The following is a 27300-nucleotide window of genomic DNA, read 5'->3' as shown; positions in this document are numbered from 1 at the left end:
TACGCGAAGTTGGCCTCGAAGGACAGTTGGGGAAGGGCATGCAGCCAAGACGTCGGATCCAGAAAAGACTTTGATGGCCTGGTCCAATTTCCTCGGGTATCTTTAGGAGCGTCTTTTGGCAGAACCTGGTGGTACAAATATATTCCTGTCATCTTGAAAAAAATACATATCCAGGACAGTGTCTTGCACAACTGTTCTTATTGTCACAAGATATTGTTCTTATTTAAAGATTTATTATTCTTAACATTTCATTTTCTATGTGATAATTCGTTATGGATGAAGGAAATCTGAACAATGTTGAGTTGTAATTAAGGAAAAAAAGTATACACCTACGATTTTATTAATTATATCACTAAATAATAATACAAAAATGAATAGACAAACTACCTAGAATTTCATATTTCAACAGTTTATACTTGGTAGATTACGCGAAGTTGGCCTCGACGGACAGTTGGGGAAGGGCATGCAGCCAAGACGTCAGATCCAGAAAGACTTTGATGGCCTGGTCCAATTTCCTCGGGTATCTTTAGGAACGTCTTTTGGCAGAACCTGATGGTACAGATATATTCCTGTCATCTTGAAAAAAATACATATCCAGGACAGTGTCTTGCACAACTGTTCTTATTGTCACAAGAAATTGTTCTTATTTAAAGATTTAATTTTCTTAACATATCATCTTCTAGTAATAATTCGTTATGGATGAAGGAAATCTGAACAATATTATTTTGTAGTTAAGGAAAAAAGTATACACCTATGTTTGTATCAATTATACCACTAAATAATAATACAAAAGAGAATGGACAAACTACCTAGAATTTCATATTTCAACGGTTTATACTAGGCAGATTATGCGAAGTTGGCCTCGAAGGACAGTTGGGGAAGGGCGTGCAGCCAAGACGTAGGATCCAGAAAAGACTTTGATGGCCTGGTCAAATTTCCTCGGGTATCTTTAGAAGCGTCTTTTGTCAGAACCTGATGGTACAAATATATTCCCGTCATCTTGAGAAAGAATTAATATCAGGAGTAGTGTATAAAATAGATAGCAGATATCTAGACTTAACCATAATAATTCTTGTTAAATGAAGTGGCAGTCTATTATTATATTTTTGATTGTTCAGTTTTCCTATTATTATAAATATGGACAAGAATCATATTATTTGTTTATTATATTTTATTATGTAACTTAAATGTTCTAACTCATCTTTTTTTAACCTTTCCAGGTGTTCTTGGAGCACCGTAATGCGGAGGAGGTCCTCATGCTAATTGGAACAAAAACGAACGGCGCGACTCCCCTAGTGATGGCTTGTCGAAACGGCCACTACGATGTAGTGGAGTATTTGGTCGACAGGTGCAACGCAGATCTGGAGCAGCCCGGATCCGGTGAGTGTTAACCTACCCACTCTTCAAGATGGATATATTTAGAAAATATTTTTTATTTTAAAATTTTACAAATAAATTCAAGTTTCTTTTTAGTAAAAGCACTTAAAAAGAAAACTGTTAAAAAATAAAAATTTAATTTAAAAATTTTAATTGTAATTCTTTTGAAAAAAAATAAAAAATATATTTAAAGTTAGTACCTGATTTTCATCTATTACAATAATGACTGATTTTTGGTCATGGCTAATTATATTTTAATTTATTATATTTAATTGTAATTTATTGTAATTATGTACCCTATTATTGGATATTAATTGCGCAATGAATAATACATTAAGCTAGCCCTATTACATTACTATTACAGAAGTGATTTGTTAAACAAATGAATTGATGGTCTCGCAAGGGAGTGTGTTGCGATCACATTCTACTCAATCAGATAATTGTTCACTTTCTCTCTTCATGTTTGTTTATTTAATCCTATTACCGTATTGTCCTTGAGTTCATTGTCTTACTAGCTCTGGTAAATAGATCTAAGTACGTATTAGTACAAGAGCCGTGAAGAAAAATAGGCAGTTAGCTCACCCTAATTTTTGATTGCTTTAATGAAAACTATGTATAATTAATAGTCAAAATTTATGAATCTGCCAAGTATAGGTAGAGGGAATAAAAAATGGCGACTGTTTCAAAACCTTAAAAAAACACTAATTTTTCATTCGGAGCTCTATATCTTAAAAACTACCAACAACACTAGAAAATCTAAGAGAGCATTATTTAAAGAAGAGTTAATTTGCTGAAATATTAGCCTTAAAAGAGCTATTTACGTCCAATAGTTCTCGAGAATAGCTTTTTAAAAAGCAAAATTTCTTAAAAATCTTCTGAAAGATTAGTAGTTAGTTAATTTATTTTGAGAAACCTATATCTCAGGAACTATGTGACCTACAGATGTCTATTAGCACTCAAATTAAAGCCAGTTTAATGGACTAATAAAGGAGTTTATGACCTTTACTTTCTTAGGAATTATAGTTTTCATGATATTTGCTAAAATAAATTGATTTAAAGTTGTTCGGACAATAAGTTTGATTTATGAAAAACTTCATTTCAGAAACCATTGGACGTACAGATGTCTGCCATCGCTCCAATTAAAGCTAGCTAATTTAACTACAAAATAGTTAATCATGTTTATCTTTCTAGGAGTAGTAGTTCTTATGATATTTGACAAAATAAATCACAAAATATCAATTTATAGTTGTTAGTATAAAATGTTGGATTTTTGAAAAAATATATCTCTAGACTAATAAGACTCACATATATCTGCCAACACTCAAAATAAAGGAAATTTAACTTACTATAAAGTAGTTTATGACACTTATCTTCGTAGGGGAAGTAGTTTTTACGATATTCACACATGAATATAAATGTGACAAATGAAAATTTGTCCGAACAACTATAAATCAATTTATTTTAGCAAATTTCACGTAAATTATTACTCCTACGAAAATAAACATCATAAACTACTTTATAGCTCATTAAACTATCTTTAATTTTAGTGCTGTTAGACATCTGTTCGTCAAATGGTTTTTGAGATAAAGATCTTTAAAATAAATTCACTAACTACTGACCTTTCAGTACGTCCCATACAACATCTTTATGAAATGTTGGTTTTTAAAAAGCTATATTTCAAGAACTATTGTACGTAAATAACTCTATTAGGGCTCATATTTTAGCAAATTTGCTCTTCTTTAAATAATGTTCTTTTAGATTTTCTAGTGTTGTTGGTAGCTTTTAAGCTCCGAATGAAAAATTAGTTTTTTTTATCGCTTTGAAACAGCCGCCATTTTTTATTCCCCCTACCTATACTTGGCAGACTCATCAATTTTGACTATTAATTACATATAGCTTTCATTAAAGTAATAAAAAATTAGGGTGAGATAACTGCCTTTTTTCTCCTCTTGGGCTCTTGTACTAAGGGGATTTATTTGGGATTTTCTCGTACTATATGGTTTAATACATTCGACTAGTCGGTAAAATTCAATAATTTAATCGTTCAATAATGAACTATTCAGTTAATTCGATATATAACTACAGATATATCGATTGGAAGCAAGTTTATCGATAAAATTCTCGAATATAACGATATACACTATACCTACACATCTCCGGTATGATCTATATTTTTCACAATATTATGTTTATTTTTTCTATTGATATGTTTTAAGTAACAAGTTATTCTTCTATGACGTTTATCATTGTCGATTATGCAGGTCTAATTATGACTAATGTTAAAAATAAATTGTGAATAAAATTTGCTCATCGATTTCAGTAATTATTACTTTATAAGAACATTTTGGAACTATTAATGGAAACTGTTAAAAGTACTGAGAAATTTTACAATATATTACAAAGTTAAGGAACTTCTTTGGTTCATTGTTAAGCCTCAGTGGTGAATTGAACCTCATCAGTGAAATATTAAATTAATAATTTAGCTTTTTTTTTTTTTGTATTATATATTTCAAAATATATCAAATTTATTTCTTGTGTATATGCATAATTATCATAAATCAAGGGTTGTCAGCCTTATACTGGCACCAATTTTGATCTTGCACCCAAAATAAGATGTATTAATACATTTTTTTTTTAAATATAACTTTTATATTTATAAATCATCCTCTGTGTCATCTTTTCGCTGAAATTATCTTTTACTGTTACGTTTGGTTGTTGCTGGTTGTAGATCCATTTTTACAATTATAAAATATCTACTTTCCCCTCAAATATTTCTTTATCGATGAGATCAAGTTTTTAACAGTAATGAGCTGTTATCATTAGGCTCACTTGTTGGAAATATTATTGATCAGTAAAATATTCATAGTAAATGTATTTATAGACCAGTCTTAGATCTATTACGATATTTTCAGATGTAAGCACAAATCATAATTTATCTCCAATTAAAGAAAACACTTTATAAACATGAAAGTAGATTTAAGAGCTATATTTTTTCTTTCTGTCCCAAATTTGATTCAGTATAAAAAAAACAAAAAAACATTTAATACGAATCAATTTAATTTTAATTACTTTTTTGAGGAATTTGTTTACTTATATGTACAGTATGTTTCATTTCATTATTTATTTGATTTTATTTCTTTAATGTCACTTTTATATCAATTTCATACTTTAAAATTAATATAGATGCTCTGACAAATTGGTTTAATAACATTTATTACAGACAATGCATGTATTATTCATTAATTTGTTGTGAATTTAGTAAAATATTTATAAAATAAAAAGGTGTACTTTTATTAACGTTTTTCCCTGCTCAGTGTCACGTAAAGATTTGATGTTATTAGTGAGAAATGTAAGCTAACAACTAATTTATTCTAGATGTTTAAGCTAAAAAAAATCAGAAATATGACAGAGGTAATTCAAAATAACTCATAAAGTCTTGTTAATATCTGTCTGGACTGATCAGTGCGCTGTATGGGTCAACAATTCATCAAAATTGAGCAGTCATTTGTACAAATCTTTTTGCTTTCGGCCACTAAAAAAGAAATTATTTATTGTAGTTATATTTTAATTGAAATGGCTTATCTCCATTTTTTGTTCCAAAGTATAGGCACCACAGTTATGTGATGGCTAAAGAATCCACCTCAAAGTTCCAGTATCGCCAAACAGTATTAACTGCAAGATATATTATTGAAGAGTGTTCAAAGTACACAAGAGAAAAGGCCAAATTCACTGTTCCTCAGTCTATTGTTCAGGCACTAGGTGACAGTTAGAAAAACATTTCTACAATGATTAACGCCATAAAAACAACAGAAATCAAAAGCCTAAATATAATTTTTCATCTAAGTTTCAAATAATAGAAAGTTGGTAATGACAATCATTTGCAGTTTTCCGCCCTGTAAATCAAAATTAATTAAAAAATGATATATTTCATTATTATTTTTTGCTGTCTTCAAATAGCCTAAATATTCTGCTTTCTGATAAATTAAGTTTTGGTTAAGCATTTTTTTTTTTATCTAGTTTTAAAAAATATATAAACATGGGCAATATTGATTAAATTAAATAAATATACCTATGTATATAAGCTTTTAATTAAACAGCCATTGGTGTGTTATTATTGGTGAATCACATAGGATCAACTTATATATATTAATAGTGTCATATTCTTTCTATGTTTAATCTAAAAATTTGTACTATATAATTTTTATTTTCAGTTGTGTTCGATGGTGAGACTATCGAGGGGGCACCACCACTTTGGTGCGCAGCCGCGGCTGGACACTTTTCAGTTGTGAAGTTCCTGGTCCGCCGTGGGGCATCCGTCAACTCAACAACCAAAACAAATTCGACACCTCTGAGAGCAGCATGCTTTGATGGTCACTATGAAATAGTCAAATTCCTCGTCGAGCAGGGGGCAGGTATGGTATATGAATAGCACTCATTGTAGATGTAATTTATTATAAGTTATCACTATCCTGTGAATATTATTTCTCAAAAACTATATCAGATGCACCCAATATGATTTCATTTATTATATAGATACCTATAAATCTTTTTTGTTTGTGTTGAACCAAATGAATAGTAGTAATAGAGGAAATAAATAAAACTTAAAACAAATAATTAAAAAAGTATACAAGCTACCAGTAATTCAACCAAATAGCTTATAATTATATAATATTTGCCAAAAATATAACTTTGTAGAACTTTGATTTCGAAGAAAAACGGTAAGGGATTTTTTCATTAATTTACAAATTACAAACGAAGACCATGGGGAAAAATGAGGTTACTGGCTTTTTTTTTTTTTTTCAAATGAGCAATAACTATTTCTGGTATAATTGTGGATTGTGGACAGAATGCTGAAGTCAAAATAGGAGGAGAATAAGCCTAAATGTTTCAAAATCATTATTGAACAATGTGCATAAATGGTAAAGATTACTAGGTAATAAGCTATCATAAATATAATAAGCTGTAATAAGATTATAATAAAATAAGGTAATGATTTTATATTCCTTTTATGAAAGCTGAATAAGTAATATGATTACTAGGTAATAATTCTAATATCTTCAAATGATATTAGAAAAGAAATTCAAGTTAATATTTCATGAATCGTCTAATCAATTTTCTTATCATTTGAAAGTAATATTTTTTGTTAACTTTGGATTAAGGCCGATTGTCGAGCGATGCTAAGTTAGCTTACCATAGGTCATAACTGGAGATCAGATGTTTGTGCAGGAAAAAGACCAAAATCCTGCAGTAATAACTCAAAATGTGCATAAAACACCCTAATCCTGCAATAATCAACTGTAATAGTATAATTTATTATATTGATACATGGAAAGCTTATTTATATAATTTATATTAATAAGGTTATCCTTATTTGAATAAAATTAAACTTGCTAAATACTCTATGCATTTATGCAAACATACTTAAAAACTAAACTACTCTGCAAAACCTATAATTTGCAATTTCATAAAAATTTGGTCTCTACTTTATAAGTAATAATTAGTTTCCTTTACTTATTATTGATAGTTTACAGTCAAAATAATTTTGGGTAAGAACAAGCGCATCTATGTGGGTCATTGAATACGATCTGCTACCCATGTTTTTACTGATTATTGTTCCGACGTCAACCATAAAAGCTAAGCAAAGGAAGCTATTAGTTGTTAGCTAACCTATTTCAGCTCTTGGTTCACAACAGCCTAATTTTTAGACCAACAGTTTTTTGGAGAGACTTCTATCCTACAGATTTAAACATTTAAATGTATGTTTATAAAAAAAATAATAGTAATTAGTGTAATATTAAAGGTAATTTTTTTGTTTTCAGATATCGAGGTGTCGAATCGTCACGGACACACTTGCCTCATGATAGCGTGTTACAAAGGACATTACCAAATAGCTCAGTATCTTCTAGGCCTAGGAGCTAATGTAAATCGTAAATCTGTCAAAGGTAACACAGCTTTACATGACTGTGCCGAGTCTGGTTCTCTCAACATACTTAAAATGCTTATTGAACATGGGGCTAAGATGGATGTAGATTCTTATGGTAAGTTATCTTATTGATATATTAGCTTTAATATTATTTCTGTGATAAACTTATGACCAAAATAAGTTAAGTTCACTAATGCGCTGCAATAGTAGACTTCTTAATTTCTATAAATCCTCAAGTCATAAACAAAACTTACGGAAGGATATTGCAACTTTTAAACTAAATTTTACTGGGTCGACAGATAAACAAAAATTTGTGAATTATATTATAATTAATTATTTTTAGTTTGTATCGCATTGATGGAGTATTATAATTTTTCAGGAATGACACCACTGCTGGCAGCGAGTGTTACAGGTCATAGTCACATAGTAGAATATCTTATACAATTGCCGAGGATAGTCACCAGGGAGGAGAGTGTAGATGCGCTCGAGCTCCTTGGGGCCACTTTCGTTGATAAGAAAAGAGACATGATTGGCGCCCTTGCTCTATGGAAACGGGCGATGGCTATCAGGTAAATATAATCTTTGAAGCTTATTATTATTAATTTTTTTGTCCTTTAATAAAAGTATTTATTTATAACAAATTTCATAAACTTGTGATCTGTTTCTAATTCAGCTATTAATTTTACTTTTACTTGCCCATATGGAGATGACAGCTCCATTTTTTACTGTTATTTTTCAGTACATCATTCAGTAAAAACAAGGTTGATAAGTTTATTCTTTAAAATTTTTAATATTAATAAATTTATTTTACTTAAAATCTCTATATAATGTTGGTTATTATTATGTTATGGATTATAAGTATTATAATGCATAACATAATGTATCAGCAATATATTGTTTATAAACATTTTTATAGTATAATAAATATATTGTTAAGGTTCGAAGATGGCGTGCCACCTTTGCCTAAACCTGTTCAGACAGCAACAGTCGAGGCTTATGAACACTCAAGGGAAATGAGGACTGCAGAAGAGCTCGACAGTTTGCTGGCCGACCCTGATGAAATGAGGATGCAGGCTCTACTTATCAGAGAGAGAATACTCGGACCTGCTCACCCAGATACCAGCTACTATGTGCGGTAAGTTTTTAAGTCATACCTTATTGTATGTATTAATACGTTCACTTTAGAGTTTATTACAGTATAAAATTTCTGTGCCTATCAAGAGCTCTTGTATACCAACACATAGAAATGGTATTGAGTGGAATATGTATATTTAAGATAAATATATCTATTAGTTAATTAACCCATTCGTGGAAATATGATTTCCCTACACTATCTGGAAAAACAGTCTGTCTCATAGGCGGGAACTGACTTTTGTCGACTTGGAAACCTCTGCTGTTGCAAAAATCATAGTTTTGTTTTTTCTTTATTGTGTGTTGAGTGAGGATTAGAGGAAAAAAAGAGATAGAGGAATTAATTACCCATTATCCCATCGAACATATGTTCTGTGATGGATTAGAACTTAGCATATTATTATTAATGTTTTGATTGGATTGTAGCTTCTCCAGCACACTTAACTTCGGAATGTCCAATGGAAAGGGATTTTTTTAGTGAAGAATTACAATGAGTATTCTCAAAGCTGAGGAGACTCAGATGCTTGTCATGATGACTGATTCTTATGGAAAATTAAAGTATGAAATAATTTTCTTCTTTACATTTTGTTTTTATTGTCAACACTTAAATCATTTAAAAACCATAAAAAAATCATCTTGGTTTTTAGTGATACATACCTACTGGATGCGTCAGACTTTTTAAAATGAGATTTCCTATGAGAAACCTTCATTGAAAACACTCATTTCCATTGTTAAATGTGCTAAACAAGAACTGGAAGAGGTTTTAAAGTCGACTTCACTACCAAAGGAAACTTCATTCACCACAACCAATTTTAAAACTTGCTATGTTTCATTTCGAAAATCTCAAAACTTTTGAACATAAGGGGGTGTATCAATTGAGTCTTGAACATACTGTCTATATCAAGAGTGTTATATTATTAAGAGTATATATTATTTTTCTAATCAAATAAATTAAATACTTTAAGGTAAATATATTATTGTAATAGATACCGGGGAGCTGTATACGCAGATGCTGGCAAGTTTTCTAGATGTATCTCATTATGGTCATATGCCCTCGATATGCAGCAGGCGATGTTAGAACCTCTTAATCCAATGACCCAGTCATCTCTATTTTCCTTCACAGAACTGTTCTCATTCATGATGGGAGAAGAAGGTAAACTTATGGCTAACATTCTTTTTTAAATTAAAAAAAAAAATCATTTATTTATACCATAATTATCATATCTACATAAAGAGAATGCAAGCTGAATTATGCATAATGTCCCTTATTAGTATAAGTAATCAAGTTTTAGGGACCAGAATCAAAAACTTAATTATTTTAATTAACGTATAGGTCGATCTAGCGGGCGTGGAAGGAGAGTTCCATCTGTCTCCTTTGATGACATGCTCAGTGTCTTATTAAAAGCCGTTGCTGAAGTCAGGTCTGGCGTTTGTCTAGTCCCAGAGCGTGATTCTTCCCATCTTCACAGGTAACTGCTTCTTTGAACTTAACCTTAAGTATTAAAATACTTTCTAATTCTGAATTTAATTATCACTCAATAAGAAATTGTCTTAAAACTTTACTGAACTCTTGTTTTTAACAACAGATGTTTTACATGCTCATAAGAACTAGTAAAATTCCAATAATATTCTTAAAGTCTTCTTTTTCTTATTTAAATAATACAGCTGAGCAAATTACTTCTGATCGAAAGGAAATCCTAGAAATTTTAAGATGCTGCTTCTAAGATAAATTCATAATGTGAACTTGGACAAAAGATATAACAAGGAATATAAATCAACTAGAGAATACGGATAACTGGACCACAGTGGGTGAAATAGAGATAGCACTTGATAGCTCGAAACTTGATAATGTTAGGGGTCCTGACGACATTGCCCGAACGTATTCAATTCAGGAAGGAAGAATTGAAGAAGATTCTTCAGATGCTATTCCAGGAAATTTGGAATTAAAAGAGAATACCAGAGATGTGGGAGCATAATATTAATATCCCATAAGAAGAGAAGATAGACAATCCATGAAAAATATAGAGCTATTTGCTTATTCTCAGAAGTGCAATAACTATATACTTGAATAATGAAATTGAGGACAGAATGTATACTTTGCTTTTCTTGTTCTTAGAGCTGTGTTTGACTCACTTTTCATCTATAATAGAGTGGAATTTTTCACCTAATTTTATATGTACCATGAATTATATCAACACCTAAAATATATAGTTCATCTTAAAGGGCCCAAACAGAGATATGTACTAGAGGAGGACAGATGCAACTCCACTCCTAACAGAACTTAAGAGATAGTGAAAGAAAAAAAAATTCATAGAGCTTATTCATTTTGTTACTGATTTTATTAAATTGAAAAGATTGAATTTCAAATTACAATTCAGAAATATCAAGTCCAGTATTTGGAGTTAATACTAAAATTTAATAGTTAATAAATATTCTTTTCTAAATAGCACGTTGCTTTATTCCCTAAATCTTGAAATTGTAATATATAATTTTCTAATAAGCTTTCCATGTATATATTAATATTATAAATTACACATTAAAGTTGATTATTGTAGGATTTTGGTGTTTTATACTCAATTTTAGACATTCTAGGTTTTAATTGCAAGATTTTGTTCATTTTGGTTATTTTACTGCTTGTTTTTCAGTTATTTAATGCACAAAAATCCAATCTCTAGTCATAACCAATTATGAAATTATTGAAGAATAAATTTGTTATTTTTATTTTGTGAGATTTTTCTAATTTTTGAAACTGATAAGGAATTTTTTTTTTTGACGTAGGGTGTTGGTGATCTGCCTCCACTTGGCCTGCCTGACAGTGAAGGTGCTGACCAACATGGGACAGAGCGAGTGGGACCGCGCTCTTAGGGTCATCTATCTCTTAGTTTCGCTGAACCCTCGCGGGAAGGGAGGACAAACGCCACTACACCTTGCCTGCTCTGAGGAAGCAGCTCTAGTCGGCAGGTAAATAGATTTTCATTTATTTTCTTATTCAATATTTCATTGAACTTGCCATGCCAATGTAGAATTTAATAGTCTTTAATATTCGCTAGGTTTAATCCTCAATGAAATATTAACATGGCTTAAATAACGAATGTTCAAACAATCTTCCGCTAAAGAACCTCTTTGTTTTAAAAAAAAAAACTATTCTCATTGTTAGAAATAATAAATAATAGAAAAATACAAAATATTAAAGGATATTATGTATGAATAAAAAGAAAAATAGAAATATCCGATCCTAATGGCTTCGTTATCTTTTGTTAAACTATTGTATTCTTGGCAGGAACAAAATTTATAATTTATTCCCACCTTGAGAAACCCTAATATACAAATATTTATAGCAATAGAAAAACAAAAATTTTTTGTTCCTAATTTTTGCCTTCACTGGTCTTTAGATTTATTGTTTTAAAACAAAAATAGCAATAACTTCTATATAAGCCCACCAATCTGTACTAAGTTTTTAGACACCACACCACTTTTTTTTTAAGGACTAAGTTAGATGAATTTTGTTGTCCAAACCTTTCCTTTCTTGTAAAAGTAAAACATTTAAAGTATTTTCATTAATTATGATGATTTTTATTGTAACTGTCAACATTTTATGTAACTGATCTTGGCTGTCTTATCCTCCCAAACCACTTTATTTTATTGTTGTTCATTTCAGTTTTTAAACATTGAAGTGATGTACTTTAAATTTTATAATATAAATCCTGAGTGATAAGTACATTCTTTAAGAATTTCTTATTACCATAACTAGAAATTTTTTTTTGTTTAATATACATAAAGCACACATTTTTGGAGTACTCCTCTGTCTTTAAAAATGCAATTTTTAATATAACTGCACACATATTTTGAAATAATCATTAGTTAAAAATTATTATAAATTACCATGTACGAACTAATTCACTATATCACAACTACTTATTATTTCTGTGTCCACATATATACACTATCTTATTTCATCAATTTAAAAAAAAAAAAAATAGTAATAAATTGAAAGGAACCGCTAAACAAACAGTTTAAATCAGAAATCAAGTTCAATTCCTTTGAATTCAATGCGACAAAGATAGTTGAGATCTTTGTTGCACTGAATTCAAAGGAATTGAACTTGATTTCTGATTTAAACTTTTAATTATACCCCTTATAATGTTACCATAACTGCTGTTATCATTTTTATATTATATTTTATTTTTAATGCTGAAAGGCTATGAATAGATAAAAAATGCCTCTAATAAAACAGCGTGGACAGGTACCCTGCATGCAGGTTCCCTGCTCCTGCCCTAGTTGCAGCGCTCCTTAAGACCGGTGCTGATCCCAATTCGCTGGATGACAGCGGGAGCAGCCCGCTCCACATCGCAGCGCGATGCAGGCCCGTATCAGCTCCTCTCGTTAGATCGCTGCTAGAGGCAGGCGCCCACTTCGATGCCAGGGACGCTTCAGGAAGGACATTCACGTCCCTATTACAGGTACGTTTTCTAATAATTTATTATTCTTTTGTTTTTTCATTAAAAATTTTAAAAAAATATATCCTGTAAATACTTTTCAAGTCGATATTTAAATTCTAACTATTAATCTCAAAATTTTCTCTATTAATCCCTTCACGCAGAACTTGATACATATTTAAAGTTGGACTTACTGTGTGTGTGTGGTTGTCAAGCCGAGGTATGATATGCAGAAGATGTAACTGTAAAAAGAACTCGCCGACTGTTACTGACTTACAATAATGCCACTTTTTTTTATTTTGAGCTTAAATTTAAAATTATTAAGGTTGTTTAATTCTAAATAAAGATTTGAATGTTAATTTCAATTAGTTATGTATTTTAATTATTGGAAATAAGGCATTTTTGTCGTCTTTGGACTAATTTTTGCCAGAATTTTATGTAAAATTAAAAAAACTTGAACATTTTAAATTTAAAATTGAGATGATAGTAACAGTAGGTGAGTCCATTTACAGGAACCAGGTTGGGTTGGGTTCCCTGAATAATTTCAACCCTTTTCATATCATGTCTCATTGAAAATATGTATAGATATGTTTAAAATATGTGGAAAGGTCGCACCGACTTTTTACTATTGATGTAGATGAGTCAATATTGACTGAAAACACTAGCATAGATTAAGGATGAGAAGTTAAATTTTTAGTTTCTGGTTTGTTTTATACATATTTTGTATTATAAGCTTAATCTTGAATTGGTTTTACCATTTATCTTTTACTATCTATTTTCAAAATTGTATTATTAGTTCTCTGAATTTGTTTTCTATTAAAAATTTTTTTTTATTGTAAGATTACAGAAATATAACTCAAAATGTTATTTCATAAATGTATTAAACATTGGAAAAGGGTTTTTTTTTTTTTTTTTAAGGAGACTTTTTTAAGGTTTCTGAGATTAATTCTTTTTTAGGTTATTTCGATCCATATTGTTCCATAACTATGTCAGATTTATAGAAAATAAATTCTGTTTTTAGCTTGAGAAAGTACTAAGCAGTGAACATCCAGTAATTTTTTTCTCAAAAACATTATATACTTAAGGAAATTGCCATTTACTATTAGGAACTTAGTTATTATTAAATGTCTAACTTGCATAAATATGTGTTGATTATGTCATGAAATATATTTATTTCTTATAATTTCAGCAAAGTGAGCAGGACGTCAGCAAGATATGCCAACCGATGCGCTATACAACATTGGCTTGCCTCGCAGCTAGGACAATCCGTAAAGCAGGCATACCATTTGCTGGTCAGATACCGAGGCACCTCGAACCGTTCGTGTTACAACACTAGCCCGCAGCGCTCTCTCATCTATCTTCGAATCTTCGTCGCCTGTGTATTTATTGTTTTATATTTTCATTTCAAGAATGATTCTGGTTTAAAAGTTAACGTTTTAACGATATCAGATACATTATTATGAATTAGATATTTAATCATTTAGTACATTGTTTAGAGTATGTATATTTTATTATAAAAAAAAAGGAAAAAAATCATTTTTATGTAAATTAGCTGTAAATTTGAAGAGAGGTTGACTTACACTAAAACAAAAGGTCTTATTTATTTGATTTTTTTTTTTTAACCCACTGTCTTCATATCTCATTTTCTTTTTTTTTTTGTATATACTTTTATCAGATTTTCGGCTGTTGGATAAAATAGAAAATTTTTTAATTATGCTTAATTTGAAAATTATGTAGTATAAACTCGGAATTGAATTTGTTTAGTAGCCATATGAGTCATTGAAACCTTAAAAAATCCATTTCTATTTTTTTAAAGATTATTTCATCAGATAACAGGCAGAATATTGTAAGCGCCAGAAAACAAATTTTACTGAAATAGACTTATCTAACTACATCCTATTTAAAGGTATATTGGATATATTTGCTACAAATATAATCCATTAAAAAAATTCCTGTTATTTCAAAAATGATTTGGAAAGTTCTAAACTTAATCCTGTCATTTTGTTTCTTATGATACTCTGCTTGTTACGAGATGATATTGTTATCATCATCAGTTATTTTATTGTATTCCTATTTATTTCACATGTTTCTTGGAAGACATTGAATTTTGTTGTTACTATTACTCATTGGCAGTAACTTGTGCTGTCCTAACAGAGTTGTCTATGGTGAATATATTAGCTCAGATTTTTCCAGCCAATGGTGTCGAATATTGATTTATATATACATATAATAATTTTTTTTTAATGTTTGGCTTAATTCTTGTTAGAAAACTCTTTCTTGTGATATTTCATTGTTGAAAAATATGAGTGAAAAAATAAATAAAATTTAAACATTATGTCATTTGTATAAATAATTTACCTCTTTCTGATCCTTATGTGAAAACAAAAAAAAAATTAAAAGATCTGTAAAAGTTATAATTATTCAAGAATCAGGAATGTTCGTTTATTTTATTATTGATTAACCTCCTAATGTTAGGTCATTTTTAAATTGAAGAGACAGAATTCCAGATCACATCATCTTTTTTACAAAACTGGATGCAGTTCTCAGTTTATTCTTTAACTATCCTCAACTTAAGTTATATGGACTTAGAGCTTTTTAAACAAGGAAGTTTTTCTAAAAGTGTAAAATCTAATGGTCCAATATGGCTGATAAAACAAATCATGAATAATTGAGGATTTTACCAAAAACTGAACTCTTCTTTATTTAGCAGTTTGTCAGGCCTCTTCAAACGCATGAGCCAGGACAAAATCTACAATCTGCAGTTTATAATAACCTTTTTTTTATTTTTATTCAGTTTTTTGTTATTGCATCCAGTTCAAAACAAAATATGCCTAAATTTAAAAAACACAAAATATCAATTTTCTCCTTTTCTGTTAGAAATCAGAAAATTGTCTAAATCAGTGGTTTTCAATAGTTTGAGGGCTGCTATGGCCACATTAGTGGGCCGATAGTACAAGTAAAAATTTACCAAATAAATTAAATTTTTAAACCTACATTCATATTTGATGACTAATGTTGTTTAATTAATGTTTCTTATTTAGTTAAAATAATTATTTCTATATGAGGTACTGGGTATTAAAGCGTGGTTACTGAAAAAATAAAAACTTTTACGATGTTACAATGTTTAACATGTTTGTCAATTACAATTTTTTATGTTCTTAGAGGAACTACTTACCATAACATCAACATAATTCTTTTAAGGAAACATATTTCTTAAAGATTCTTTAAAGAATTTATGAAATCAGCCTTTAAAAAATCAGTGATACCACAAACTCCAATTGATAAAAAAATTTAGTTCCCATGTTTTATGACCGAATGCCTTATATTATGAAAACTTAATTTAACTTATGTATGGCAAATCTTTTTAGAATGTTTTTTAAAAACAATTTTCAATCCTTAATAAGTTTTTAATGATTGGAGAAGTTTGTCAGGGGGTGCGGTCAGCAAAGAACAACATACATAAAAAAAAACATATTTATTTATTTTATGCCGACGTTTCGACCTGAATTTCAGGTCTTCATCAGGGCTATAGAACAAAAGAGATAACAACATTTAGAGTAACATACAAATACAGGTTGTTCTTTGCTGACCGCACCCCCCGACAAACTTCTCCAATCATTATTCTACGGTCAACTATCTACACCTCCTTCATAAGTTTTTTTATTTCCAGTATCTTTTTTTTTTTTTTTAAAATATGTGGATAGTTTGCCCAAAAATTAATTTTTTTCTGCCCCTTGCTAAAATGCACACATCTCTATAATACAAGTGATGTTTTCATTTCCTATTTAAGCATCTTTAAGGCTTTTGAGGGGTTACCTCACTAACTTCCATAGATTGATAACCACTAGTCTATATAGACTTTTGAGGTCTACTTTAACATCCTTGAGTAATACTAAAGACTTACTAGACAACCTGTATATATATATTGTAATATTTAAAATTTTAAATTTTATTAAAATAAATATAAGGGAATTTAATAATTTTTATTTTCTCAAAGACAAAATATAGCTTTGAAGATGGTAAGGTTCTTAAAATGCAAAGATTAAAGATTAGCTAGATATGAAAATTTTTATTTTTGATTTAGACATTGATCAATGACAATGACATTGATTTAGATTTATGGCTACTTTTACAAATATACTTAAATTCTATTTTGAGCAACATTAACCAATTATATAATCTTCTTTGATGAATGATTGTTCTCGATGTCGTCATTCTAAAGATTCTAACACTGATAGAAGACAAAGGCTTGATCCTATTCTAGCTTCCAGGATACGTCCAATCCACCGATGATCCAAACTAAGAGTCACTTTCTTCCTTTAATTATGCAATCTTGGATGACTGGTGATTCTTGATTTCTTCTTTCTAAATATCTTCCACTGACAGTAGACACAGTTTTTTATTATGAATCGCCTCATGAATTTTTATTAAATACTGTTCAGTAGTTCTATTTGAAAAAATAAGATTTTATTTGTTTTATGTGAGAATGATATTCTTTTATTTATTAACTTAATCTGAACAAGAATTAATACTGCTACATTTGATTTCAATTTAAAACATTTGCCCTCTTTGATAATATAATGTAAGATAGAATGAATGAATATTAGTGCACACAATAATAGTATATTGTTTTTAAAAATAAAATAATGATTTGAAAATTATAAATAAATTGTTACTTATTTATTTTTTATTAAAAAAAAAAATACTAGTATCAGTACAAGTTAAATTGTATGTGAAATAGGAAGCTAGAAAGTAGTTAAACTTTTGTGGAAATGGCCAAATGATTTATTAGCACTAAACTAAATGAATTTTCACCAGTTTTAATATTAAAAAAATCAATAAAATTACGTTTTAACCTCAATAAGTGAAAGAAATGCCTCTTGTTGGCTAAGTTTTGAGCCAAAATATCTTCTAATACAGAATTAAATGTTATTGGAAAAACGTACTAATTAGGGAAATCTGGAACTAATATAGTTCATCAAAATGCCGAAAGATAGCGAGCGACACTTACTTGAAGCAGTCTTGGCCGTCATTTATGCTGAAAATTTTATTTTTGGTATTAGGACAGCATCATGCCACAGGAGCTCAACTTCCCAGTCTCCTAATTCTTTTGACCTTAAAGTTGAGCTCTTGTAGCATGATGCTTTCCTGATAACAAAAATAAAATTTTCAGCATAAATGCCAGGCCCAGCTTAATTAATTCTGTTTTATATATCTATCTGTCTGTTATATATATATATATATATATATATCTTACTTAATATATTATACTATTTATAATAGTAGTAATAAATATAATATACTATTTATATTATATATATCTTTTGATTATAAAAATAACAATTTAAACAAAACTATTCACTATTTGTGAGGAGTGTGAGGGGAGGTGCGGTGAGTAAATAACACAATTAAGTTGAGAGAACTTATTTAATCCTGCCAGAGTTTCTCATAATGATGAAAGAAATGGAAAATAAAACGTTTTATTATCCACTTCTTCCTTTATTATCACTTTATTTTTATTAATTTTCATTCTGTATAATTATTTACTTGTATCATTCTGTTTATATTTTCTCTTTTTATTTATTGGTTGCTATCTTGCTCTTTGTTCTCAGCCCTGAATAAGGCAAGAAACTCTGGCCGAAACTTTGGCACTAATAATTAAGTTCTATAAACTTATTGTTATTTACTCTCATTATCTACAGTCAACTATTTTCTCATCATTATCACTATTTGAATTGTATTTTCTTAATTAATATGTATCTCCTCATAGTTTTGTTGGATCCAGGAAGTATTGAATTCTTTCTAATCCTTGGAAACTATTTTTGAAATAGTATTTTCCTATTCCAGGCAGTCTATCAATATATATTTTACATATTAATAAATAGCACAGGCAGTAAAAGTAGCTTATTTTATTTATCTTTGAAAGAACACTTTTAATGCCATATTATCACTTGAATATAAAAATTATAATTTAAAAAAAGCTATCACTACTTTAACCGTATTTTCTTAATTAATTTGTATTTCCTCATAGATTAAAGAAATATTTAATTCATTCTAACACATGGTAACTATTTTTGAGCTATAATGAAAAGTTGATAGTTGACCGTGGATGATGTGAATGAGAAGGTGGTTGGGGAAGCAGTCAGTAAAGAACACAAATAAGTAAAAACTTATAACCTCTCCCCCCCCCCCAACCATTTCCTCATATATTTTTGACCTAGTATTTTTTTCTGTACTAGACAATCTATCCACATTAGATTTTATGAGTCATGAGTGGATGTTGTTAAATTATATATAGATATATATATATCTAAGAAAAAATTAATATAATATTCATTTATTCCTATTTTAGACTGAAAAATTCAATTTTTAACTTCTGAAAACTACCATAATTCAAGGTTCATCAAAATTAAACTAGCTGCTATATATAAAAGAGTATTTAAAATATTCTTGAAATATTTTTATGTAGATATATTATTGCTTGAATGTATTATAATAACACCTTCATCTATTCATTTCTTGAATTATTTTTCTAATTTTAGAAATATTCTATCAGAAGTTCAAAAAACACAATATCTAATTCTCATAAATAAAGGCTCTTTTTCTTGACCAATTAAAATTCTACATCCAAATATTATTCAATTTATTTTAAAAATTAGGTTTTCCCCAGTCAAATAGTTATTTCAAATCAACATTTTTAAAGTTGGCTTATCTACATGAGATGCCCCAAAACATTTTTTTATAATAGCTCCCTAAAAGTAGATTTATTGTATTTTTTTTTTTTAAAGCCCCTTATTTATAAGTTTTAGTGGGCCTATAACTCAGATTTCTCTTAACCCATAATGTGACAATGCACTTTTTATATGATTTATTCACTAACCATAATGAATTTAAAACTTCACTTGTTTATTTATATGGAAAGCAATTATACAACCTTAAAAAATCAAAAAATTAGTTATTTTAAACATGAAAATTTTATATGAATAAATATCTGTCTGAACCAATTGTCATGCTAGGGGTGAAGCAGCATAAAATATTAGTACACTAATCATAATTCATGATATATATTAAGCCCAATTCTTGTGATTTTTAATTTTAATATCTGTTGGACAAGAATTTCATACTTAGAGATTATTAATTTCCCTTTATAAATAATTCTATAGCATTTTTAGATTTAGAAATTATGTTTTTCATGTGGGCATTTACACTAATAAATACTTTTCTTAGTTAAGGTTGAAGAAATGATGAAAGTTGAAAACTTATGGTCGATTATTATGGATTAGCAACAAATGAATACAAAGGAAAATCAAATCCATTGGCTACTCGAAGTGGAAGCATATAGAATTGAAAGGCAGTGTAAAATTGTAGTGTCAGACACCAGCTTCTGAAAAGTCTGTTGGCCAAAGATGAATAAACTGAATGGCAAAATACGAAAATGAATTTGAACTATGTTTTGAAATGTTACTTTTGGACCATAAGAAAAGTGAAGGAACAAAATGGGAAGTTAGCGCTGAGTAATTAAAGCTAATATGTTAACCTGGTAAATTAAAAGTAAAAAAAAAATTGTATCAGTTTAAACAATGCTGAACTTCCTAACCAAAATTTATAATCAAAATAATATAATTAAAATTTTTTTAGGCCTAGGTAGTAGATTTTTTAAATTGTCATTGTTGGTGGTGTAGGTTTTATATGTAAAGGTAAAAAAATACAATAAAATAATTTAATGACAAAAGCAAAAATGAAAAGTGCTCATCAAGGCTTTTTTGGATTTGGAATTTTTCCATGCCCTAGTATATGTAGAAGGAAAAAATTAACCTTTTTTTAAACCTTTTCTTGTCCCTCTTAGTAATGTGAATGGCAGTTATACGGTGTCATAATTTTGTTGGCAACATAATTACCTCACAAAAATAAAATAATTTGAGGTGGTGTTGTTTCATTTTTTGATATCAACTCATATCTTTATTTCTAACTTGAGACATTTATGCACAGCTTGTACATCAGGTTTAAATAAATGATTCTATAATGAAATAAATTAAAGACAAACATGTATGCTAATAATTAGAAATCACATTTTCTAAGCTGCCGAATCAGGATTTCGCTAGATTGAATTTGAAAAGATTTAAGCTATAGTGACCAGTATATAGTATTTATTTTTTAAGTTCTTTATCCAATGCCTATCTAGATTTCGTCTTCTGCTCTAAAGTTGCATACTCACTTTTTTCCATACTGATAAACAAATATATTTTTTGTTTTTTAGTTTTCTGGTTTGAACAACTATTGCCCCTTCACTTGTAAAGCTACCAGATCCTAAATTCCGTACAGTATTGTGGAATAGTAGCTACATTCTATTGAAAGGACTGAGTTCAACTAATTTTACTACTACCACTTTCTTATACATGGGCGTACCCAGAGGAGAGCAGAAGGGGGCAGCTTCCCCTCACTAGAAGTGAAAACATATTATTAATTTATTAAAATTTTTTTTTCAAGCTAATACTAATTTTAATAACTCATAAAGCACTGCTATAATTCACATATAATTTTTTTCAGTTTTGATTCTGGATATGCTCTTGATTACACTAGTTACTGTTAAAAAAATTTTAAACTTTTATAAATAGAAAACTACAGATATTCGACAATCAGTGAACAATCCTCATTCTTCATCAAATGTTCGATTGTAAAATAAAAAGTCCTAAATGATTTAAGTTAATTATTATTATTATTGATTATATTAAAGAACTTTTTATTAAGTAAACAAAACTTCTGAATCCTTATAGTTCTTAAGGAAAATACTTAGTACTTACTTAATATTAAAAAAAAAACCATTACACTCCTAAGGGTACTCAGCGGGGGGCAGGAGGGATTAGCAGTTCCCCTCCCTCTTTATTAATTTAATAAAAATTAATTATTTTTTTCAAGGAAATAATAATTATAATAACTAATAAACTGCTATAGTTATATATAATTTTAGTTTCATTCGCCTTTTCCGTGCAGAAATGTCAAAACATGATTGACTATGGCTTGCCCTCTCCTAGTTCTAATCCTGGGTACACCCTTGTACCTATATATGGAATATACAGTAAGGGAAAGTATTGCGATTGTAAAAAATAGTCTGATAGGGCTTAAATAACGAATTTTCAATAAATCTTCCTCTAAAGTATCTTTAATTTTATTTATTTAAAAAATAATCAGTTTTCATTGTTAGCAATAATAAATAATGTATAATTACAAAATATTACTGAATTTTATGAATAAGTGACTGAGTTTGTTGCCTTCACTATTTTCACAATTAAATAAATTTCCACTTCACTATTTCACTTAAGTAGTCTTGAAATACTTGAGTTTGAAAATTATTAACATTAGGAACACCAATAAGTTAAATTTTGTTATGTTTATTTTTGCTTCACCGACTGCACCCAGATGGTCTTCGCACATTGGATCTACTGTCAGCAATAAAAATATCATTATATTGAATAAACTATTTGATTACAAATATCTGCCATATGATGTCTACTATAGACTCCTCCCTTTTCAAGCTCTCAGGAGTGATAAATAGATTTTTACAAAACAGGTATCAAAAGAAAGGGAATTTCATTGAGAAGTGAAAGTTAGATACATTTTGATTTGGATTCTTAAATTCTTACAAGAACTTTAATAAAATTTATTCAAAAAGGTGATAGTTTTCGAACCTCGGACTGTTGTATATTGGTGTATCGAGATTGATATATCAGATTTTAAAGATTGCAATACTTAAATATCATTATGTACAGAGTCCTGCATTTTAAATCCCAAATATCAATTTGTGGTTATTAAGCTAATAAGAACATAAATACAGGAATGCTCGATTAATTATAAATACTAATTAATAAGTAATTAAGAAAATATATAAAAAAATATGATTGAAAAAATACACCGTTTTAACTCTGATCAATAAAATAAGATGTAGTGAAAATTTAGAATACTAAAATAATAGTAAAATTAACTAACTAAAGATATCAGCACAAATCAAGAAAGGCAGGAAAATAATAGTTCCAATAAATACAGCAAGAGGTCAGCACCATTCAAATCAGAATTTAATTATTTGAGAAGATGGTTGGGGATCCAGTCAGTGAAAGACATAAATAAGTAAAAAACCTATTTATTAGTGCCAATGTTTCGGCCTTTCTAGCCTGTCAGAATTTCTAGCCTTCATCAGGGCTAAGAACAAAAAAAAAAAAAGCTAACAACCAATGAATAAAAGGATATATAAAATGATTAGACAATAAGAAAATAAATAACATTATAGATTCTCATATAGTGTTAGCAGACATGAATAGCACATGTGCTCATGACTAGATAAAGGAAGTATGAGTATCAGCCATTATAACTTCTTCTTATAACACTTGTACTATTCATGAATGTTAACGCTATTTAATAATGTTATTTATTTCCTAATCCTTCCATAAATCCTTTTATCCATTGGTTGTTATCTTGTTTTTTATGTTCCTATTCCTGATGATGACTAGAAATTCTGGTTGGAATGTTGGCACTAATAATAATGTTTTTTACTTCCATGAGTTCTTCACTAACTCCCAACACATAAACAAATATATTATCGTAACTTCATATATATTATCCACGATTAACTATCTTCTCATCATTCAGAATTAAATCATGTTATTGTTATTTATCCTTTGTGATGATGTTAGGACATGCTCATAGGAAGAAGGATTTATTTTGTCATAATCTGCATCAAATAATAATATATTTTAATTGTCAATATTTTATTATCAAATTTCTTCCCCATTCTCTTATTTAAGTTAAATCATATTTTCACTAGCAAAATTAATCCTGTTTATTTTTATTTCTTCATTTATTACAAGGCCTTATACAATGTTCCCATAAAATATCTTAAAATCTTAACTCCCTTAATGTAATAAATGTAAATGGAAAGTAAAAAGGGCATAATAACTAAGATGTTGATCGCCCTGAATAAACCTGTAATCTAATCTAATCTTTGTAAATGGATAATTTTTCAAAACAAAACTAATTTATAACTTAGTACTTAAATCAGGATTAAATTATTATATTATTTGAAGTTTCGAACAGATCTTTATCAACAATAAAACATACTATGAATATTTTACTGGAAGATTCCTGATGAAGCACTGCAATGTGGGGCGAAACGTTGGCTCAATAAAATAGTATAATTTTTTACTATTTGAGTTTTTTTTTTTACCGCACCCGAACCATATTCCATTCATTTATGAATATTTTAGTGTTAATTTACTATTTCAGAGTTTATTAAATAAATAAAACATAAAGGAATGTACAATTACTCATTCATCACATAGAATAAATAATTAAGAACTCGCTTAAATAAATATGATTGAAGAATTATACATCAGATCGATAAAAGACAAAAAAAAATACGATAAATTGACATTTTGGAATGTTCAAATAATAGTTGAACTAACTTCCTAAAGGTAGCAGCACAAATCAAGAAAGGAAAAAAATAGTAGTTCTAATATTCGCCGCAAGGTAACAGCACTATCCAACCAATCATTTCTGAAGTTAAGATCCAGCATGAAAATTTTAGTTTGTATTAGGATATTAGGAAGTTACTGGAGCTCAACAACAATTCCGTCGGGATCGATAGTGTGAGTCTGATCAATTGAGCTCCTTCGTCTTCCTAATATCCTAATACAAAACAAAATTTTCGTGCTGGATTTCGAATTCGGAAAAGGCTGGTTGCTTAGTACTGCTATCTTGCGGCGGTTATGAAAACTACTATTTCCTGCCTTTCTTGATTTGTGCTGCTACCTTCAGGCAGTTAGTCGAACTACTATTTGAACATCCAAAATTGTCATTATTTTATGTTTTATTGATCAAAATTGAAATGATGTAAAATTTTCAATCATATTTATTCAAGCGAGTTCGTAATTAGTTATTATGTACTATTAATGAGTATTTTCACACTCCTTTATGTTTTTATTAACTTTATAAACTGTGAAATAGGAAATTAACAATAATATATTGTTATTTAAAATATGTTATTGTGTGAGTTTAACTAAGATAAATAATTTCACCATTTTGTGTGTGTGTGTTGTATTGCTATAAGAGGTCTGTTACAAACCTCAAATAACATAAGAACTTAATCCTGATTTAAGTACTAAGTAATAAATTAGTTATGTTATGAAAAATTAAATGAGTTAAGATTTTGAGATATTTTATGAGGACATTAACACTATAAGAATTTGTTAAAATGAAGAAATAAATAAAGATTAGCAATTTTACCAGGGGGAATATAACTAATCTATGAATAAAATAATAAATAAGAAAAGAAATTTGCTAAAATATTGTCATTAAAAGTGTATTATTGTTCGACTTAAATTATTAAAACTTTTTACGGATTCCTCCTTTCTGTGGGTGTGAGATATACATCAATAATAATACATTTACTAAAATGTCGTAAAACACATTTTCTAAGGATAGATGCCCCAAACACATAGATATAGGATTATATAAATAAAGTTGAGGATTACTTTTTTCTTTCTGTCATATATACATGAAATATATAGTATGGGTAGGTATTGTGATTAAGAAAAATGTATAACTTCAGTTTTCTAAGTAAAAACATGTTATATGGTTCCCTTAGTTTATAAATATCAACATGTACCAATTAACAAACACTAGGTTTTGTACAATGGTGTGTGTCTGTGTGAAAAGTCAAGCTTATAAACGAAAAGTTGTTTGACATTAGGTATTCAAGATAGGTACATGTCTGCTATGTTACAGCAACTTGCTGAAATCAAATTACTATAAGTGCCATTTTATATTATGGATTTTTCACTTTCTTGAAAATAACTCCAACTACTTTGGTTAAACTCATTACATCAATGTACGATTAAATAGTCTTTAACCCATAACGCAACAGGTAAGGTTATTGGATTCGATTACATCTATTTGATTATTTTACATCATATTATACATTCGATAAAATGAATGCAATTATTACTTTACTAGTTTATGTATTTATATGGAAATAGATTATAGAACCTAAAAAGTTAAATGAAAAAGCCAGTTAATTTAGTTCTATTACTCTAATTGCTGATACACAGCATACTGAATAGCCCACTAGGCAGTATTATAAAAGATAAAGATAAATGCATAGGGCAAGTAAAATAGATTTTTTCAATTTTGACTCAGATCGACTATACCTAGTAAAGGTCTAAGACAAAATTAAAAAAAAAAAATAAAAGATTTATTTTCTCCTTTATTAACGTTTGACATTTCAGACATTATAATTCATTATCGAAAACCTTTTGGTTCTTTTTTACAGAAAAATACTAAACTAACTTACAACTGGAAGGTATTTTTTGAACTATATTTTTCCATAGGTTGTACAGTTGCACCTAAAATTGTATTAGGTACTACCATTAAGTACTTTCTTTATATTAATTACAGATATATCAAACAACAATCTTTATATTTTTTATCTCTTATTATTACATTTTGGGTTTGTTTTAGTTTTGAGAACATGCTACTGAAGGTATGTAACATGAATTTTATATTATTACAAAAATTTAAATTTATTTTTATTCAAACTACAAGAATTTCTAAAAATATTCAACTGACTTTTTTTTTAACAATGGTCGTGTACGCTGAATTAAAGTATTGTTTAATAAATTTTCTTGATAAATTATAATAGAGAAAGATAAAAAGTTTTAATTTTTAATTTAATGTGAACAATTGACTAATTAGGGTAATTTGCAGACTGATATAAATGACTTTATAAACTGAAACACTAATTCTATAGTTTTATCATCGTCTCCGAGGGTTTGGAAATATCTGGGTTTAATTCTAAGTTATTGAGATTTGAAATATAGGCATTCTTGGGAAATATGGCTAATTGTCAAGTTGTTGTTACAATACTGGCAGTTCGGAGGCGTATCTTTTGAAATAAGATAAGAGTGTGTGAGCCTTGTGTGACCTATTCTCAGCCCGGTCAGTACGACGCATTTGCGGCTGGAGGTACTCCAGGGCTTGATGTCCTTTTTAATAACTTTTAGTTCACTCCTTGGGCTTTCGTTCCACAAAGATTGTCATTTATCTTTGATTTCCTTTCCAAGGGGTTTGCTCATTTCTCATGGAGTTAAAATTGCTTTACCCCGTTCCGGAAGCGAGAGTACTTCTCTTGCAGTATAATCGGCAAATTCATTCCCTGCAATTCCTACATGACTTCGAATCCATATAAATGTAACTGACATACCCATATTGTGTAGTGTTTAAGAAAAATAAATGCAGGAAATTTTCGAATGCTCTGGATACATACAATCTAAACCTTTTAACAAGCTTATATTTATATTATTTACATATATAATTATAATGTTTATTGATTAAAGAAGTATTGTTGTACATTAGTACTACCATTTTCAAACTTAATTAAAATATATG

The 27300-nt window shown here is 28.9% G+C and overlaps 1 protein-coding gene across 7 annotated transcripts in view; it reads left to right on the top strand.

Moving 5' to 3' along the window:
* Positions 1-20530, top strand: part of LOC106680424 (protein fem-1 homolog CG6966) — a 188331-nt gene extending 167801 nt beyond the window's left edge. For 2 of the 7 annotated variants that reach the window (XM_014420137.3, XM_014420139.3), the window contains exons 2-12: positions 1221-1380; positions 5589-5789; positions 7197-7415; positions 7680-7869; positions 8238-8435; positions 9418-9584; positions 9765-9900; positions 11210-11392; positions 12666-12891; positions 14057-14246; positions 20095-20530. In XM_014420137.3, coding sequence (XP_014275623.1) covers positions 1221-1380; positions 5589-5789; positions 7197-7415; positions 7680-7869; positions 8238-8435; positions 9418-9584; positions 9765-9900; positions 11210-11392; positions 12666-12891; positions 14057-14203 — 1827 coding nt within the window. In that variant the 3' untranslated portion in view covers positions 14204-14246; positions 20095-20530. Of the gene's footprint in view, positions 1-1220; positions 1381-5588; positions 5790-7196; positions 7416-7679; positions 7870-8237; positions 8436-9417; positions 9585-9764; positions 9901-11209; positions 11393-12665; positions 12892-14056; positions 15203-20094 lie in introns of those variants that run through there. The other 5 variants (XM_014420134.3, XM_014420138.3, XM_014420135.3 and 2 more) reach the window with 4 other exon arrangements.
* The last annotated feature ends 6770 nt before the right edge of the window (positions 20531-27300 follow it).

The sequence above is a fragment of the Halyomorpha halys genome, unplaced genomic scaffold (genome assembly GCF_000696795.3).
Source record: "Halyomorpha halys isolate HHAL.00 unplaced genomic scaffold, Hhal_1.1 Scaffold261.1, whole genome shotgun sequence".
NCBI lineage: Eukaryota > Metazoa > Arthropoda > Insecta > Hemiptera > Pentatomidae > Halyomorpha > Halyomorpha halys.
Note: the sequence above shows the minus strand (reverse complement) of the source record. Positions and strands in the feature narration are given on the sequence as shown.